At 39.4% G+C, this 20,254-nt stretch overlaps 1 protein-coding gene across 7 annotated transcripts in view; it reads left to right on the forward strand.

Moving 5' to 3' along the window:
- Nucleotides 1-20,254, forward strand: part of PDE4D (phosphodiesterase 4D) — a 1,058,382-nt gene that overhangs the window by 971,575 nt on the left and 66,553 nt on the right. For 6 of the 7 annotated variants that reach the window (XM_075932865.2, XM_075932866.2, XM_006139667.5 and 3 more), the window contains one exon: nt 3,172-3,284. In XM_075932865.2, the coding sequence (XP_075788980.1) occupies nt 3,172-3,284 (113 nt within the window). Of the gene's footprint in view, nt 1-2,425; nt 3,086-3,171; nt 3,285-20,254 lie in introns of those variants that run through there. The other variant, XM_075932873.2, reaches the window with a different exon arrangement.

The raw sequence follows: 20,254 nt of genomic DNA on the forward strand, positions 1-20,254 counted from the left end.
TTAGATTTAATTTCATCTGGGACAAATTCACAAAGTTATTTTAGGAGGAAAGAGCAAACCTATTGAGTTTCCTTTTCTCTTCCTTGAAATTACATGCCATTGACTCTAGAAACAAATATGCCAGCATTTCAAACTTGGGAACCTAATGCAGGTCCCCAAGTGAATGGTCAAGTCAGAGCTCCTTACTGTACTACTGCTGTTTTAGCCTTGGTCTAAACTAGGAAGTTATTTTGAAATAACTCTCCTTATTTTGAAATAACAAGCAGAGCGTCCACACTACCAAACCTGCTATTTTGAAATAAGGGGCTAGGTATTTTGAAATAATAACTCCTGCTGTCCACGAGGAATAACGCTTATTCCAAAATAGCAGTAGTGTGGATGCTCCACTGCTGCTATTTCGAAATAACTACTCCCCAGAGTCATTCAGAGTAATTACTCGCCAGTGCTTCCTGGGGCTCTAAGTTGAGGTAGGGCATCCACATTAAGGGAACCTGCCTTGAACTAATTTTGGGCTTCCCTGTAGTATGCACACGCTATTTCAAAATAGTTATTTTTGTTATTATTTCAAAATAAGTTATTTTGAAACAATTTCCTAGTGTACACATGTCCTAAGTGTACTCAGTTCAGCCTGGTGAAAAATGCAACTGCAGTAGGAGAAATCATAGACAGGCCTAACAGATGACATCTTCACCTTGGAAATATTTTCCTTGATTATCATGAGCTTTAGGACAACCATTGCATGCAGGTTCTAATGGGTCATTTTGCTAGTGTGTATGTGGGGAGTTCATGGCCATTTTGATTTTGAGTCCACTTCTACATCTTGTAGGACAACATGATGCAATATGACACTTAGTAAGTTAGAAAAGACAAACATCTTAAGAGTTTAGAAAAGACAAAAGTCTTTCCAATGTAATACTGGATTTCCAGGGTAAACTTCTGGAGAGCTTTCAGTAGCACTTTCTCCCCCCTCCTCAGAGCAAATAGTATGTTGCATTGTATACACACACGCACACACAGGATTTTGGTTTAGAATAAATATTACAGCAATACAGTGTTATACTGCATGCTCGGGGACTAGGGCGTTCCAGTTATCCAAAAATTTTGGTTCCTATCAACCTAGGAAAAACCAATGGACAGTAAGGCTGTGTCTACACTGCACCCCTTTTCCGGAAAAGGGATGCAGATGAGACAAGTCGGAATTGCAAATGCAGCGGGGATTTAAATTTTCCCCGCTGCATCTGCATGAACATGGCTGCCGCTTTTTTCCGGCTCGGGGCTTTGCCGGAAAAAAGCGCCAGTCTAGACGGGGATCTTTCGGGAAATGAAGTCTTTTCCGAAAGGTCCCTTATTCCTGATTTTAAGAGGAATAAGGGACCTTTCAGAAAAGGCTTTATTTTCCGAAAGATCCCATCTAGACTGGCGCTTTTTTCCGGCAAAGCGCCGAGCCGGAAAAAAGCGGCAGCCATGTTCATGCAGATGCAGCAGGGGAAATTTAAATCCCCGCTGCATTTGCAATTCCGACTTGTCTTATCTGCATCCCTTTTCCGGAAAAGGGGTGCAGTGTAGACACAGCCAAATAGTAAAACTCCAGTTTTAATATTGGTAGTTTTGTAGTGTGAGGCAGTTGGTTTCACGTTTCTATCTTGAGTTAAAGATGATTAGTACTTCTTAAATAAAAAATTGTTAAGCCGATCATGATAAACCAAGCCAGGCCTGTGCGCTTGTGACAGTATTGTGGCTGGGGCAATGACTGTTAACAAAGTTTTCTGGTTAACAGAGTGCCCATAACAAAGGTTTCACTATATTTGAAAAAGCATTTGTTGTTACATCCTTGGCTAGATGTTGTTATACTTAGCACTTCCACTGAATGACATCTTCAGGGGGCTTTATGAATCAATTCTGCACATCTCCCTAGACTAGGGAAGAAACTATTATTGTCCCACTCCTGGGATTAATGGGAAGTTGAGGCAGAGAAGCTGGCACATGGAGAGCCAGACATCAAAGCATGGTAGACAATTGTGCAGTGAAGACTAGGCCATTGAGACATACACTTAGGAGAGGGAGGATTCAAGGACCAGGTCAGAGAGCTCTGGACAAAGCCAGCTGAGCTGCGGCTCAGACACAGCTGAGTGCCTGCGCAGAACCCAGAGCCCACGGGTTACGAGTCTTTAATCTTGTTGGCGCATCTCCCCAGGCTGTGGCGAAAGCTTGTGACCCGCTCGCTGTTACATAAGCGCTCATGGCGGTGGGATTGGGGGCGCGCGTTCCCTCCCTGCCCCAGGCAGGTGGCAGCACCATGTGGGGGAGACGCCGCCAGGGCTCGGGCCCTATGTGTTTGCTCCTTGAGCTCTACACTGGGCTCACTCAGGCGACAGCAGAGGAGGCGGCTGCGAGCTCCAGGCCGGGTTTTCTGCTGCTCTCCCCTCTCTCAGACACACACACTGAGAACACGAGGCGCTGCCCCGGGACTTTGGCTCGCGGGGCTTTGCCTCGCCTGCTGCTCGTGTCACGGTGCCACACAGGGCAACCTGGAGCCCGCTGCCTGGGAAGGGGGGGCAGGGCAGAGGGGTTCCCCGAGAGCAGCCGCCTGGACGCTGGTTGCGGGAGGAGGAGGAGCTGGGAGCACAGGAAACGTGGTGGCCGCACACACGGCAGCAGCCGCGCTGATTCATTTCTGCTCGGAGCCTTCACGGGGGGGTTAGGGGAGGGGAGGCGGTGCTGCCTGTCTCCAGCCTGGGCAAGGCAAAGCTCCCTGCATCAGCCGTTCAGCCGTCCCGGAGGAGCGAGGAGACGAACCGCGGGCACCGGGCGCTGCTGCCTCCAGCGAGCATCATGCAGCCTAGGGGCCGCTTGAGAGACTGACCCCCCCCAGGAAAAGAACCTTCCACGTCTCTCGGCACATGTTGGTTTCCACCGGTGACTTTGAGGCGAAAAGAAGGAGGCTGGACTGGAGACTTTGCTACCCAGACAGTTCCTTTGGGGGTCCGGCTGGAGTCTGAAGCCTGCCCCCCACCCCAGTGCCCCGCGTTAGCAATATGAAGGAGCAGCACTCATGTGTGGGCACTGGGCATCTGAGCATGGCTGGGTATGGCAGGATGGACGCTTTGGAGCTTGCTGTTAGCCCTGTGAAGCGCTTGAGAACTGAGTACTCCTTTCCCTATCTCTTCGCAGAGGAGGCCTACCAAAAACTGGCCAGCGAGACCCTGGAGGAACTGGACTGGTGCCTGGACCAGCTGGAGACCCTGCAAACCAGGCACTCCGTCAGTGAAATGGCCTCGAACAAGGTAGGACCCCTTGCACCCTTTGCCCCCTATTTCTCCTCCTTGCTTTCTGCCAAAGCTGGAAATCCAGTGGGTAGTTTTTAGCCAGGTAGAAAATGCATCAAATCACACACAGGGTCCTGTTCTCCGGGCCATGCACTGGAGTTTCGCCTTGCAACTCTCTGTAAAAACTTTAATGCATCTCTGAGATTGTTTTTTAATGTGCAGCAAAGCTGTTCAATGGGGAATAAATGAACGCACACGAAGGAGCTGTTATCCTTAGCTAAAATTTCATGGGTTTGTTGATCCTGACTTCTCATATTACTGAATATGGACTAGTCAAGGATCGTAAGTGCGAAGTTCTGTTTCTGCTGGTGTGTGTGCATGCAGAGAGGAGCGATGCTGAAAACAATTACATAGTTTTGAGAGTCTGATATATTGTTAAAAGAGGAATTCTCTGAATAGTTAACAAAATGCAGTGGACTGAGAAATGAAAATAGCTGTGTCGGTCTTGAACAACATAGGACGGCTCTGTAAGGAGGGCTCTGCATAAGAACCTGGAGGATTGCGCCTGTAGTCTGCAGATTCTTTCGACTGTAAATTTCAAGGCCAGTTTTGAAAGTGGTGCAAACATGAATCAGGTGTTGAAAACTTAAACCATTTTTCTATTTCTGTTTGAATTAAAAATAAAGAGATATTATATTTGATTGCTAACCATTACAAACTTTTCTGTTATTTATTCTTGCCACACACCATCTGTGGTGAGCCAAGAAAATGCTATGTTTTTCAATATCAGTAGTTGTCTACCATGGAGAGGTGTAAAATTGTAAGTAACCTCACCAAGAGAATAAACTTCTGAAAAGGTGATAATAAAGATAACATTCTATTCAATATTACAGTAATTTAAGTGGCACAACCCCTATTTTAGCAGTTAATATTGATGCTAATATATTTTATTACTAATGTTTGGAAAGAAAAAGAGCATAGTTTTTATTTTTATTTTTTTGCAAAGAAAAAGTCTTTTATGTAGAACTTCCAAATAGCCCATTTCACCTTCCTACTTTACTTCGTGCCCTCAAACCACACTGAATACTCCGTAATATGTATGGTGTTCATTTTAAAGGCACACATAGTAGGCTCTACCTGATATTATTGGGACTTTATTTTACATCTCTAATAAGCAAACCTGCTATAAGGTACTTTGGGAGGTATATGTTTTCCCCACATTTGTAATCACTCTAGAATAAAGTGAGTTTAATTGTAACAAATACAAGTATACTTCTGTCCTCTATTCTACCTATGCAGGTAATTAAATCTTTTAATAAAAGTTTATTATTTTGAATGAGTTTATTCTTTACAGAAAATGAAGAAAAGAAAACAATATCTTAATTCAATCTGTCTTTTATTTCACTTTTCTGCTTTCTTGTTTTGACTGCCATTCCCAACTTCGTCACTCGTTTTCGTCAGATGCATATTATTTAACCTCATATTGTGCTGTGGCTGAGTATATGATGCCAAGCATTTCAACTTTTATGCTTCTTTAGCTCCATAATATATCCAGTAAATTTATCACTGACAGTTTGTGCTTCTCCTGTCTCCACAATCTCTCTGGTTCTGGTCTGCTGGTTATTGCAGTTGCTTTTATGATATGAAAGTAAAACTGACAGTAAGAGACAGAAGAACAAAAGAGAAGTGGTACAATGCTCAACATTAAAAACAGTTTTGTACCAAATTGTTTAGCAACAATTCAAGCAGGAACCGATCCCAAGAGATACTGAGCTTCTCCATTTGAGACTTGTAGGTATTGATCACCTCAGAAACTGGCCCTTATTCTTTTACTGTAAATCAAGAGGTACAGGGTCTCTTCCAGTTCCTATTGGAGTCATTGGCATAACTCTTCTTTTTAAAAAGGAGTGGTATTAGTGACACAGCTAGGGCCTGATCCCACATTTCTTGCAAATCTCATCCAAAATAGTCAATATTTATAGTGTGGAAAGAATGTAGACTTGGATAATTAATTTGCAAAAGGAAACGTTTATAAATATTATCCTGTTATTTTTAATTATAACACTGAAGCCTTTTACAGATCTGATTAAATACATTTAAAAACATTTGTCCAACTGCTTTAGAATGAATGATTAGTTAACATTGGAAGACTTTTATAGGCTTAAGATGTCTGCTTCATCTTTGACCCTTCAACTTGTGTATTTGTGATATTTCTATGACTCTTGCTTCAGAGAAACTCTCTATTATTTAAAAAAATAAATATAGTTATATTTTATTGAATCCAGTCCTAAATCAAGAGAGATATGGCACATTTTATAAATATAGGAAACAAGACTTTTAAAAATAGGATTTAACCAGTTACAAATCAATATAAAAAGTATTAGTTCAGTCAAATATATTTATAACCTTTACTTTAAAAAGATAGGCCATTATTTTTGAAAACATATTAAATTCTGATTGGCTTTTGTCTGAGAAAATTTTATAGCTTCCAATCCATTATCATGCAGGACTACTCATCTTATCCCATGTATTAGTTAATGTACTTCTGATTTACCAGATATGACAGGAGAAACATTTTTCATATGTACCTATTGAAATCAGGAGGAAAACATGTCACATAAAGAAAGGTCTTCTCATTTCTTCAGAAACAGGATCATTCAGGCAAGGCATTTGATATGAGACATACAGTAAGCTGGGTTGTCATAGCCAATCTGAAGGTCAGTTCGAATGATGCCACATCTTACGTCAGAATTGGAAATTAATATTTCAGTCACAGATTGAGTAGGTTTACTTGATCCATCAGCTATGAATATGGATGTCAGAAACGCTCTGTTGCTACTTACAATACAACACTAAAATATTCAGAAACACTCTCAAAGAGTTTTATGTGTTAAGAATATGTTAAGGCTTGTAGGCCATAAATGAAATCTCGTTATATTTTGTCTATGTAAATCTATGTGTATGTTTTCAGTGTTCTTTTTTCTTTAATGAAAAACAAATCTATGCCATTAATCATCTTGTGAAGAATCATTATAATAAATCAGTGAGCATACACAATAGTGGAAAAAATCAATAAGAAAAAGATTTCAATTTCCAATGTCGCTGAAGTTGTTATGAACAGTCATTTTAATTCTAATTATTTTTTAAAATGTCTTGTATTTATACAATACATTACATTTTAAAACCATTATACTAACATTAACTAATGCTTATGACATCCCTCGTAGATATGTAGATAAAGACTGTTATCTTAATTCATGGGAAAACAGAAGAAGAGGAGTCTAGTCCGAGGGTAAACAAATAGCCTTTTGTGCAACAGGGATAAGAAACTCAGGAATGCCTGACCACAGTACTAGGATCAAAGCATTAGAAAAATAACAAAAATGTATATGGTAAAATAAAATGAAAGAATATCATCAACTTATACATCACGCTAGTATCTGAATATTTCTTTGCCCGCCATTTTTGCCAGTAATATCTAAAGTTCACTGTAACTGAAAAAAATATAGTGTAAGAAAGATACAATTCAACTTCTCTTTTTCATTTCCAGTTTGTTACTTCGTATATTTGGCAGCATTTTCTGCATTGTCAGTTTGGTTTTACTCTTTCTCCTGTGCTGTCAGTCAATTTCCTCTGTTTGTGTAAGTCTTTTAGATGTAGTAGAATAAGAACTGGCTATGTTATTGTTGCACTAGCTGAAGACTCACTGATATCAGTCATGCAAAAGCAGCTATATTAGAGGAAAGAATTCCTAACAGGTTATGGTACTATATGCCTTGTGTGTGTTAGAACTCTACTATAAGTTTCTTAGGCCAAGGAGCATGGCTATTGTACAGCTACTATAATTGTGATCTAGTAGCATGGCCCATCATGGTCTTACTGAGTTAGAAATAGAGATGTAGCCATGTTAGTCTGGTCTTGCTGAAACAAAAGACTGGACTATGCAGCACTTTAAAGACTAAAGTGCTGCATAGTCTTGTCTTTTGTTACTGAATTAGATTGATTTCATTAAGTGTCTGCTCAAGCATAGAAGGCTTCTCTATGGCCAGGTATACACTAGACCTTGAAAGTTGGATTAAGGTATGCAACTTCAGTTACATAGAATACATAGCTGGAGCCAGCTTACCTTAGACTGAGAGTGGTGGTGTCCATGCAATGGAAAGCTGATGGGAACAAACACTCCTGTTGGCTACCTTACTCCTCGTGACTGTGAGGAGTACAGGCGCTGGCTGGAGTGACCCTCATCATTTGATTTATGAGTCTATACTAGACCCATTAAATCCAATGCCAGAATGTCAATCTCTGGTGCAGCGAGTGCCTATCTAAGCCTAGTGCAGGATTAAGTACTATATTTACACAGCCCAGAGCATGATATTGGTACATAATAAATAGTAATTGACAAGGCTCGCCAAGCGGCAGCAAGCCCTGCTTGCCAGCCACGTGGTTTCACATGGTTCTGCATTCTGCGCATGCTCAGGTTGTTCTACGCATGCGCAGATCGCTCTGCACTGGCTCTTCCAGGTTGTAATCTACTCGCGAGTAGAGTAGATTACATTATTTGTTGAGGCCTGGTCATTGACATTCAAACTCATAGCTATGAACTCAGAAAATCAGAGTTTGTATGAAAATGCAAGGAAGCATTTTGAGCACACCACTGTGGTAATGCAGATCCTTGTCTGTCAGGGTGGGAATTTCCACATTGCAGTACTAGAGCTGTCCAGTAGGTAGTTCACCTAGGACCCCCATAACTCAGAGCAGCTTCTTGGGATGCTTGAGTTATTTAGGTTATAATTGATTAAGTTATAATTGTGCCAGCCCCTGACCATGCCAGAATTGAGAAGGCTCAAAAGTAGCCTCTTAGAAGCACAACACGTAATCTCACTCCGGTCAATAGGCATGGCTGTATAAATTAAGGATGTTAACAAACAAATAATTTACTAGTCCAGTAGTCAATGGAATTTCCATCGACTAGTCAATAGGCACTTTCGCATTCCTCCTTTGAAATGTACAAGAGGAGCCCCTCTTGTACATTTCAAAGAAGGGATGCAGAACTCTGTGTGTAGGGCCAGCGGGAAGTCCCGCAGACTTTGCGCTCCACAAGGGTGCTTATACTTTGAAATGCACAAGAGCCCTCATGGGCTCTTATGCATTTCAAAGTGGAACCATCCACGTGGAGTCCGGAGTCAGCGGAACTTCCCACTGGCCCTAGGCTGTACACAGCCATGCCAACTTTGAAATGTACAAGAGTCCCCAGTGGAGGCTCTTGTGCATTTGAAAGTGGAAGGACCTGCATGGCATTCCTTGGAACCCGGGCTCAGCTGGGACTCCCCAGCTGACACTGGGCTCTGCATGCTTTGAAATGCTGTGCTGAAGCCTGGGATCAGCTGGGAAGTCCCCAGCTGATCCTGGGCTCTGCTGGGCTATGTGGTTGAATGAAAATGCCACAGGGAGCCCGGGGTCAACTAGGAAGTCCGCAGCTAAGCCCAGGCTCCACATGGTGATGCCTCTTTGAAACGCCACCACAGTGTTTCAAAGAGGCAGAGCCATGCAGCGCCTGGGATCAGCTGTGCACTACTGCCTCCTGGAAATGCTGCCATGCTGTTTCAAAGTGGCAGCACTGCACAGAGCCCGAGTATAGGCTTCGTGCGGTACTGCTGCTTTGAAGTACCCTCTCTTCCCCTCCCCTTTGCTGCCTCTATCTGATGGGAGGGGGCAATCTGATAAAGGGGGGCATCGACTAGTCAACTTGACTATCCAATAAGCATTTGATTATCAGATTGTTGGCTAGTCCTTAACACCCTTAGTATAAATAAAGCAGAGTTCAAAAGAACATCACAATCAAATAGTGAGTTTATTTCTGTAGTCAATAAGCACATTTCCAAATCTCATGATTTTATTGAGAATTTGAACAGCTTGGTATTTTTCTTAAATCTCCAGCTCTTGAGTCATGTAAAAAACCTGATAATCTCAGCTTTCATTTAAAAAATAAAGTATGTTTTTGGCCCTCATGGTTGTAGAAAAAAGCTTGAAAACATAGTTGCTTACAGACTCAAAAACCAGAAGGCAGATAAAAAGGTGTTTTTTTCTTTATCATCTCATGATTTTGGGGACCTAACACCTGATTTCTGAGCCCTTGGATTGGCAATAGTGGGTAAGGCAGGCAGACTGGGTGCTCCATTTATTGATGTGCCTTTCCGTTTATTGTTTGCTAGAACTGAGGCTTTTCATATTAGGCCAACAATTTTCAAACTAGGATGCTGAAAGTTAGGCTTTCTGATGCATATCTAGATGCCTAATTAAAAGTGCAGCAATTTCCAGAGGTGCCTGTTCAGGTGCATCTTCAGGTAGAGCGTGCTGTGCACTTTTCAAAATCCTAAATTTCATGTAGGTGCTGAGCAGTGATTTGGATGCTTATGTTACGCTTTGCTTAATTTACACATCATACAAGCAAATAATGTTTTTAAAAAATGCCTAGGTTTCATGTGCTGCTGTTTTATTTTATTACTATTTACTCTAGCCTTTAAAAAAAAGTTGTATATTGTAAGTTCTCCTTGGCACAGACCTGTGTGTATGCATCGTTTATGCGGTGCCTAGTACAGTGGGCCCCAGAAACCTGACTGTGGTCTGGGGGTGCCACTAATAAAGATCTAGCAAACATTTTCCACAGGACTGTACTAGTTTGTAGGTGAGTTAAATATAGAGTAAGTGTGCGTAATGAAACTAACATGCAAAAATGTTTTCACTTCTGTATTTACAACTTTTTAAAAAATCTCTAATGTATTATTTTAATATGTCTATATTTGAATTTAAACACAGAAAAGTTTCAATGCGTGTTGAAGTTTATCACAGATAAAGATGACATTCTTTGCTATATTTGTGGCTTATCAAAAGCAGTGGGAACAGAAATACTGGTGGGAACAAAAGTCTGTAAGGATTACTGTTACAGTATGTGTATACATTCTTGCTAACCATAGGTTTGTGGTCCCAGACTTAATTACTGTGAGTGCACTATTTCTTGAAGAAATTTATTCTAAACATCAGAGTTAGAAAGATTTATGTTTTATTTCGTTTTACCACAGAAAATATACTTTTTTGATAAGTTGTTGATGTCCAACATATAGGGCAGGTATTAGTGCAGGTGTTTATATTCAAATGACTATGCAAAAGTTCCTCTCAGTTGTTGAGTTAACATAAAATTTGGATTACCAAATCAGCAATACATCTAACCATTTCTAATACTTAAAGACTACTTTACTTTGAGCACAAATACAAATCCTGTGGCCTTATTCAGTCACTGAGGGTACATCTACACAGCAACATTATTTTCAAATAACTAGCATTATTTTGAAATAGCTTAGTCCGTGTCTACACAGCAGACAGTTATTTTGAAATAATTTTGAAATACTGTCAAGCTGGAAGACTTCTTACTCCAACTCCTGTAACTCTCATTATTTGAGGAGTTAAGGAAGTCAGAGGACGAATGCTCTATTTCAAAATAAGTGCTGTGTAGATGCTCCCAGTTTCAAAATAAGCTGTTTAAAAATAAGCTACACAATTGACGTAACTCAATTTGCTTAGCTTATTTCGAGTTAAGCTCTACTATGAAGATACACCCTGACAGAATATATTTCATGGCCCTGCAATGGCCATCCATGCTGTGTACTCTTGCCCAGACTCTCACCCGCTGAAAGAGGATTTAAACAAAAATAAAGAGATGAGGGATTAGTTTGAACATTTCATTAAAGTGAATTGCATTTTATACACAATTTAAATGTCTTAATTATAAACATTAATCTTAATAAGAATGAGACTTAATGAGGAAACAGTCAACTTGAAATCTAGTTGGTTTTCAACAGTGAGATTTTACACCTGGCGCTGAGGTTCCTTGCCAATTTTTATGATTTAATAATCACATTTTCCTATTGAGAAAAATATTTTTTTTCTTTGTGAAAGACTTGCACAAATAACAGAGAAACTGACTAATGGATTCCATAAGGGAAAGACTGAAACTAAATTAACTATGCAGAAAATGCTGCCAAATGCACAAAGTAAACAAACTGGAAATAAAAAAGAGAAATATCTTTTCCTATCTTTTTTTTTCTGTCAGGGTAATCATACATGTCATTTGTAAAAAGAGTAAGGAAAATCATATTTGGATGCTAAAAGATGTATACATTGGCAATGTTCCTTTTATTTTATTTTGCGATATATTTATGTATTTTTCTTAGTGGTTTGACCTTAGGACAGGTAGCTAGGAATTCCAGAGTTCTTACATTTGTGTTTAACCCCAGGCAAGACTTTTCTGCCTCAATTTCTTCATAAATTAGAAAAACAGTACTTACTTACATATCTATCTATCAGAGATTTGTGCATTATTTTAATGTTTGGAGAAAACATTTAAAAATGTAAAGCACTGTATAAGTCCTAAATATTTTGTTAGAATTAGAGAATTAGAATTAAAATCACTATTTAGAACAACCACTGAGTCACTTAAAACAAATACCTTTTTGCTTACTGATTTTTTTCATTACTATATGAGCTCATTTGATCTTTGCTTTATCCTGGGGAGGTACACAGATAATATAGTGATGGTCAGCCTTGTAAAAAATTAAAATGGATTCAATTCATCTTATCAGAAATAAAGGAAATGGCTACAATTGTAGTTTAAAAGAATGAATTACCATTGAGAAGGCAGGTTTTTTTAGTCTTGTCCTTTTGAATCACTTCTGGTTACTTTAACTTTAGTTTGTTTTGTGACTAGGAGCGGGTTTTCAGGAATGACATTCCATATACAGAAGCTTTATATTTGATAGTATTTTTTTACTAAATGTGTAAGCTCTGCCCAAGTAAAATAGTATCTTCTTATGTTATGGTCAAAGATTAGAGTGACCTGTTTCCAATTAGAGAGAAAGGATAATGCTGTCATATCCTATTTAAAAGGATTTCTTTATCAGTCACTCTCTTAGGTTTCGTCTATTACACATAATATTAAAAAAATGTGTGCTGGAAATAAAATAGGGAAAAGGAATTTGTTAATATCACAACAGTCAATTTTGTTGCAAAACACATAGGTGCTGTGTTTTGCTTTCCAGTGATAAAGACAACTGATAAACTGCAGCTTACTGTATGACAGCATTCTTATATAACATCTAGCAATGCCATCACATTTGGCTAGTTGACATGATAGTTTAATTGGCTCTTGATTTTCTTGATCTTTCTAGGAAAATCCAAAGATGTGGTTAGCTCCTTACTTGAGTATGTATGCCAATTCTGACAAGAATTAGAGATGAGCAAGATGTAGCTGTTCTTGTGAAAAAAACTTCATTGAGTGTAGCATCACAAAATGCTTATTCACTGATGGTTTCATTTTGTACAACACAGATATGTGATGTTATCAGTATATGTAAGAGCTAAAAAGTGATTAACTGGACAGGGAATTCAAGGAGCCAACCTTGCACTGATGAGAGGGTTTCTATAGGCTCGTCATGCTTAGCCATGCTTAATAGCATGAGTAAAGCAGAAGACGAATGTATAGCTCAGCACCCAGTTTGCACGCTGGAAGCATTGTTCTTAAACCAGAGGTGAAAGTAAGTAGGTGCGCCCTCTGTGCACAGCTCTAGCAACAGCTGGGTGAGTTGCAGCAAAAGCCAGCAGGGAGCTATTTAGGGAGCTGTCAAGGACCTTGGTTGCAAGAGGATAGGACCTGTAAAAAATTGTAAGTTACTTTCACAGATGACCTAAACCTAAATTTCCTCAAACAAGACCTTTCCTCACTATCCGCTCCTTTTTATGCTATGAAGCAGGTTTACAAGAGTCCTAAGACTTCTGTGTTGGATCAGTATGCTTAGTACTTAACCACACTTACTTGCTTCCATGTAAGTATGGTCACACTTGTGCTGGAGCACGACAAAATTCCAGTAAGGTAAGAATAGTGATGAATGTAGATACGGTAAGCCCAGGCCACCGTGGACAGATGCAGCAAGGCGGCAGGGGGGTGGGCGAGGGAGGGAGGGCCCTGGAAGATCAGCAGACTCAGCACACACAGATTGAAAGCCAGCTCCCCACACATATCCGCTCCCACTTACCCCCCTCACCCTCCATGCTGCTGCCTCTCTGTCAGAAGCAGCAGCACAGGGTGGGTGGGGGAGGCAGGAGGATCTGGTGCTTGCAGGGAGCCATCTTTCAAGCCAGCTCCTCATGGGCATTGTCTCCCACTACCCACCACTGAGGTAGCAAGGGAGGGAGTGCATGTAGTTAACAAGATTAACCGATAAGGCTAGGCTTATCGGTTAATTGTGTAGTCATCTACACATTGACATCCCTAGTGCAAGGTGACACAAGTCATAGGCAGACCAGAAATAGAAAGCAGTTCTCCTGACTACCATTTGTGAGTATGGACTTCTAGACTTCATATTATTCTTTATTATTTGTATTATAGCAGTGCTTAGAAGCCCTAATAAAAGATCAGGACCCCACTCTGCTAGATACTACGCTAACACATACATTAGCCAGTCTGTCCCCCAGAAAGCTCTCACACTTATTTAGACAAGAATTTCGATGACAGAATGTGATCCATTCTAACTATCTCATTCAAAAAGTCTAGTGTAGACCTGGCAGCATGTATCTTAACATGCTAGTCTTCACCAGTTTAGTATGTGTTAAAGGCAATGTGCCTAGGCATTTCAGACACGTTGGGTAACATGTTTTAACAACTCACCTTATAGCTGAGTGTTTGTGTACATGGGAAACTTTGCCAGCAGTACTTGCAAAGTGACATAAACTAAACTGAGAGGCCTGGTTTATATTAAACTAGGCAGGTCAGATTACGCGAAATGTGTAGCTCAGGGTTTCCCAACCTATGAGTCGGGACCTAAATATGGGTCGCCATTACATTTCAAAAAGGTTGCCAAGTGTCTCCCCAGGTAGCTCTGCCCCTTTTCTTTCCTCCATTCTTGAATTGTCTTAGGTCATCAATTCTTCCTCAATTGTCAAAATGGGTCCCCATCTAGAAAAGGTTGCTAAAGTTGGCTTACCTTAAGCTGAGCTGTGCCAGCAACCACGCAGTGAGAGATCAACAGGAACACATGCTCTTGTTGGCTTTCCTTACTCCACACAAAATGAGGAATACTGGACGCTAGCAGAGGCTGCCCTCAGCGTTCGATTTAGCAGGTCTATACTAGACCTGCTAAATGGAACACTAGAAGATCAACCTCTGGAGTGTCAATTTTCTCATAAGTATAGACATGGGCAGAAGGTACTTTTGATTCCAGAATCAGAGTTTTACATATACAGAGTTATAGTGGCATAATTATATTGCTACAGTTGTGCTGGTAACTTGCTTTATGTAAATAAGCCCCCAATCTAGACAAGAGCTATGGGTAGGTGTTGATGGGCAAAAGGGTATTTTTCAGTGTTAGTTAAATGTGACTTAAAAGCCCCATTAATATGCAGGTTAACACCTTTGAAGCCATGTCAGTTGATCTTTGTACCCTATGCTCCTCTCTAGACATTAACCAGTTTAGTGAAAGTTTTAAAAGTAGTGTTACCTAACAGGTTAACATACAAATCTAATAAATCAAACTACACAAGATAATCACATAAATTGCAATTTTTTCTCAAGTGGTCAGCATTGAACCAATTAAGAATGTTGAGATTTAAAGTGTCATAATCAGGTTTCAAATGGTTGTTGGCTGCATCACTGAGATGAATAGTTTAGTTTAGGTACCCCTATAACCACTGTTTTATGCTCTCAGTCTGTAGGTTCTGGAAAACATAACTGAATCTGTTCCTATAGAGAAAGATACCTTAATTACAAGGAATGGAAATGTAGGTCTCATTTATTTTAATTTATAATTTATAAAACACTAAAAATGTGCGTGGTGCTGTATAAAATTAAAAGACCTTCCCTTGAGTTCATAATCCAAATAGATAGATGACAGAAGGGTGTCCTGGAAGACACAAACAGTACTGCTATTTAAGAGCAAGTTTTGCAAAGTAAGCATGTGATCCATGAGAGCATTTATTGATGGGTGAAGCAATTGATGTGAGCCTGCTGTAAGAAATCAGTTTTCAGAGCTCATTTGAATGAAGAAAGGATAGCCTCTTAGATTAATGAAATCAATCGGAGTTTTCCTGTTGAAACCAAGATTTCACTTTTGATGCATTGGAAAAGAGAAGGACTTCCAGCTGAAAAGGAGAGAAAGGAAGAAGCCACAAACAAACAGGAGAATGAAAGAAAGTGAGATATGCATCATTAATGGAACAAAAATGATAAGAAATAAGAGCAAAGATTTAGTCAAGGTTCTAGATGTAGTTGTGGCTTTTCCAACAAAAGTATTAAACAAAAACATTAAGTAGTGGAATACATTCTGGAATTAAGTATTTTTAGAAAGTGTGTCTTCTGTGCTCAGAAAGTGCCTAGTTTATATTAGACATTGTCACAGTCTAAATAATAAATATAAATAATATTAAAATATTTGAAAATATGATTATAATCAAGACCTCTGGAAAACAGGTTTTTTGTTTTGTGTTAATCTAACCTTGCTCCATCAGGATGGTGACCACTCTGTGACCTTTCCTGACTCCAGGATTGCATTTGAAATTAGAACTCTCATGTATTTTGCATGATCAGTATGTAAAAGAATCTGATGGTATTAAACACAGATATATCTGAAGTTGTCCAGAAATTGGAATTAGCATTAAAATAGTGTTGCTTATGTTATTTCTGAATGTATGGTGAATGAGTCCAGATAAATAAGCATGGGCTTAACCTTTGTATCATCTGAGCAAGCGTGGTCATTTGGCAAGGATATGTTCTTTCTTAAACTAAGGATATGTGTTTATGGGGCTTTGACCACAGTGGTGAATGGAGGATCTGAGGGTTGCCACACCTTCAGTCTGAGCTATGTCTTCCTCAAAAGCTGCGTCTAGATTGGCATGATTTTCCAGAAATGCTTTAAGCATTTTCAGAACAGAGCATCTAGATTGGCACGGACGTTTTTCTGCAAAAGCACTTTTTTGCAAAAGCGAAAATGGCGATCGGGGCTTTTTTGCGGAAAACAAATCTGAGCTGTCTACACTGGCCCTTTTGCGCAAAAGTTTTGCGCAAATGGGACTTTTGCCTGAATGGGAGTAGAATAGTATTTCCGCAAGAAGCACTGATTTCTTATAGTAGGAAGTCAGTGCTTTTGCGGAAATTCAAGCGACCAGTATAGACAGCTGGCAAGTTTTTCCAGAAAAGTGGCTTTTTTTCCGGAAAAACTGGCCAGTCTAGACACAGCCTGAATGTATATAGATCAACCAAAGCATGCTCACTTTTTAACCTGAAGAAAGTAATCTATTCTAGTGCTGGAATTTCATAGTCATACGGTTAGGGTGTGTCTAGACTACAGGGTTTATTCAAAAAAACTTTATTTGCATCTAGACTGCAGCCGTGTTCTTTTGAAAGTAAATTGAAAGAACGCGGTAGTTTTTTTTATCACAAAAAACCTCATTTTACGAGGAATAAAGCCTTTTTCGAAAGTACTCTTTCTAAGAAAGGTGCTATTGAATGCAAACTGTGCTTTTTCAAAAGAGAGCATCTAGACTCTCTTTCGAAAAAGCAGCTCGCTTTTTCGAAAAATCTGCTTGTAGTCTAGATGCTCTCTTTCGAAAGAGGCTTTTTTGAAAGATTCTTTCGAAAAAGCCTCTTTTGAAAGAGGTTTGTAGTCTAGACATACCCATAGTGTCCACTGTGCTCTTGCCATAGCAGCTCCATACCAGCTTTTCAGAAGTTAGGAGGACAGATAAGTATTTTAGATCTTCTCTAGGTCCATGTATATTTTGTTTTCTAAAGATTCTCACTTGTGCTTTTTAGCTCCTCTGTATTAAAATACTTGCTGCTAACAAATATCATTGGGAGCACTGTTCCCAGCAAAATTAAGATTTGTTATTTGTATGCTGTTTAACCATTTTTGAAACAGCCATTCTATGCAGTTTTGCAGTGAGCATGCTCAGATTCCTCAGCATCTCTGTCCTCTGCTGCATGCTGATCACCTCGGTGGCTGCCGCTGGCTCTTATTACTGGCGAATGGCATGCTGTGCTGATGCAGACACCATAATAGGAAGCACCTAGGCCTGTCATAAACAAACAGATCTGAAAAAAAAAGTGCAGCTCTGACGTATGATGTGTCCATAGCAACGAGGAGAGACCAGGCTGCCATTTTGGAGTAAATGCAGGCTGGAATGGGTCTACAAGAAGCCAGAAAGTGTCTTGCTGGATTTAAAAGCTGTTTTCCAAGTGTACATCAGAATTTTTGTGAAATACAGTATTTGCAAGAAGATGTCTTGTAAAAATAATGTCTTTAATTACTAACTTTGGGGGAATTTTAAAGGTTTATTTGAATGAATTGATTTTTCACTTGCAATGGAAACTTTAGATGGATATCGGAACACACTTGCTCCTGAGAAATATGAATGTGAGAAATTATTTGACAAACAAATCATAGTATATCTCTTTGGATGCCAAGTTATTAAAACACAGAGGGCATAATATTTCTAAGTAAAATGATTGTATGTTTCTTACACTATGAAGTATGCCCAAAGTTTTGTACATCTGAATATTGGATCCAGGTAAGACTGCATTTCGTGTTTGATAATTACTTAATTCTTGTTTTTTCAATGTAAATTTAACAAGTGAATACATTTTTGTTGCTGAGAGGAATTTACAATAGTTTAGGTGCAGTGTTATAGAAAAGCTTTACAGGAAAACTTTTAAATATCGTTGTGAAGACGTTGCTGCAGTCTGTAAAGATATATAGTCAAATTCATATGCCTAGATTTTCTGGGATAACTTTTAGTTAACCCTTGTTTACAAAACTTGGCTTTACAATGAAATAACTATATTGAAAAATATGCCAAATGTAAGATAAGAATGCATAGGAAAGCTGACACAAAAATAATCTTGGAATTCGGGGACTAAATACCAAATTAATGTTTTTTCATTGTGTGCATATTAGTATACCTCTATAGTCTGTTGTTCTTATTTACAATTGTTCCTTATATTTCTGAATGAATAATTGGTAGGAGAGATAATATGGCAAAAGCACCTAAGACTGTATAATTGATATAAAGTATAACGGTAACAGAAAAGAAATCACTGTGACTATATTGTTTTGTATTCATCCAAGCAGATTAAAACCCTAGTGATGCTGCATCTTTGTTTCATCTTTTCTGGTTTTGATAGGGCAAAGGTTGGGGCTGTAATACTGTAAAAGGACTGTGTATGATGTGTGGAGAGCATTATTTGTCTGACTGTGTATTGTATGATCAGGATTTGAAAAATTTACTGAACTTGGAGGACTAAACCTCTTAACCAGAGATGAATATGAAATATGACTGTGGCATCCTTGTGAATGACCTCTGAGAGGCATACCCTAGTGCGAAGGCCAGCTATACTCTACTCCTGCAAAACCCAGCTGCTGAGAGCAGTGAAGGTGCTGGCTGCAGAAGCTGCTTCTTTTTTGTATCAGCTTTTGGTTAGTCAGTGTTGAAGTATGAAGCTCAGTGCCACTTACTGCTAGAGAGAGTATGATTTTCTGTTTCTTCTGTCCCTTTCAGAGCTTCTTGGCTGCTGTGTGGGTAGAGGTCTACAGTTTTCCTCTTTCCCCAGCCTCATTTCTGCCCCTGTTCCTGCATCTGCTGCTGCTCATAGCTTTGCCACACAACCACAGAATTTTGTTGACCTGATGATCTTTGTCAGTAATATTACTGATCACAGAATTCTGGATGGCAGCATTGAAAAAACAAGATTTTACCACACCTTGGGCACTGTCGTGGTCTAGGAGTTACTTGTCTGTAGACTCAGGAAGACACCTCAGCTTTGTCTTACACTCCATCTGTATTTGAAAGGTTATACAATCACAAGATTGGATATAGCTACCCTTGAATTTATAGTCACATTTTACCATGTGTTAATTAACACAACTGTAAATTGTAACATAGACAGACATAAATGTTTGTTGCTTGTCAGCAAACTTGTGTGTTGTGTTTTCATTATAATTTACTGTGTTGGTAGTTAATATGTTAGCTAATGCTAATACATACTAAACTTACTTATATTCAATAGCAGATATGCCTTTATAAAATGCTAAATTCAGTAGAATTCACTAGCTGAGTATAAAAATATCTAAGATTTCTGAGCCTTGCTGAATAGTATAAAACATGAGCTTCAATATCAATGCTTTCTAGAGAAAGATGACTTAGACCATGGGTGGGCAATAAAAAAACGGCAGTCTGCAGGGTTAGTCTCTGGTGGGCTGCTGCTGCTATGTTTACCTGCTCCTCCGCAGGTATCGGAGGATTGCAACTCTGGTTGGCTGCGAATCACTGTTTGCCAATGCAAGTGGTGGGAAGTGTCATGGATGGGATGCCATAACAGCCACATTCTGCTGTTGAAATAGATGTCTTGAACCTCTGGTTAAATTTGTTGAAGCATTTTAACATTTAAAAAAAAATCAATTAGGCCCTGAACTAATGCCCAAAGAAGTCAATGGGTGTCATTCACTTAACTTCAGTAGATTTTGGATCGAGTCCTTGGCCATTTTTTTACAACTTATCACAAGGTTTGAAAAATCTAGTTGCGTATTTATCATTGACATTGAAGAAATTGTCCTGAGTAAGTGAAGGGGCATCTATTTAAAAAAAATTAAGCTCTTTGTTATTCAGTTTTTCTTGTGGCTGAAAAAAAAAGTGAAAACAAACCCAGTGTAAAGAAATCGACTGTTGTGTTTTAGTCTGCCAAGAGACAGCTCTTGCTGCTTAGAACTTTGTCACACATTTATTCAGATTCCTGTGTGCAACAATTCAAATTGACAAGCGTCAGCCAAATTCACCCAATTCCTGTTATGGGAAAATAATGAGCCACATCTGGAGCAAGCACTGGGCTAGGTAGTGAGTATGAGAACACAAAATATAGAGGGAATGTAGAGATTTCCCTACCCCTTAGAGTA

The sequence above is a fragment of the Pelodiscus sinensis genome, chromosome 6 (assembly GCF_052426305.1).
Source record: "Pelodiscus sinensis isolate ZL-2025 chromosome 6, ASM5242630v1, whole genome shotgun sequence".
In the NCBI taxonomy this organism is placed as follows: domain Eukaryota; kingdom Metazoa; phylum Chordata; order Testudines; family Trionychidae; genus Pelodiscus; species Pelodiscus sinensis.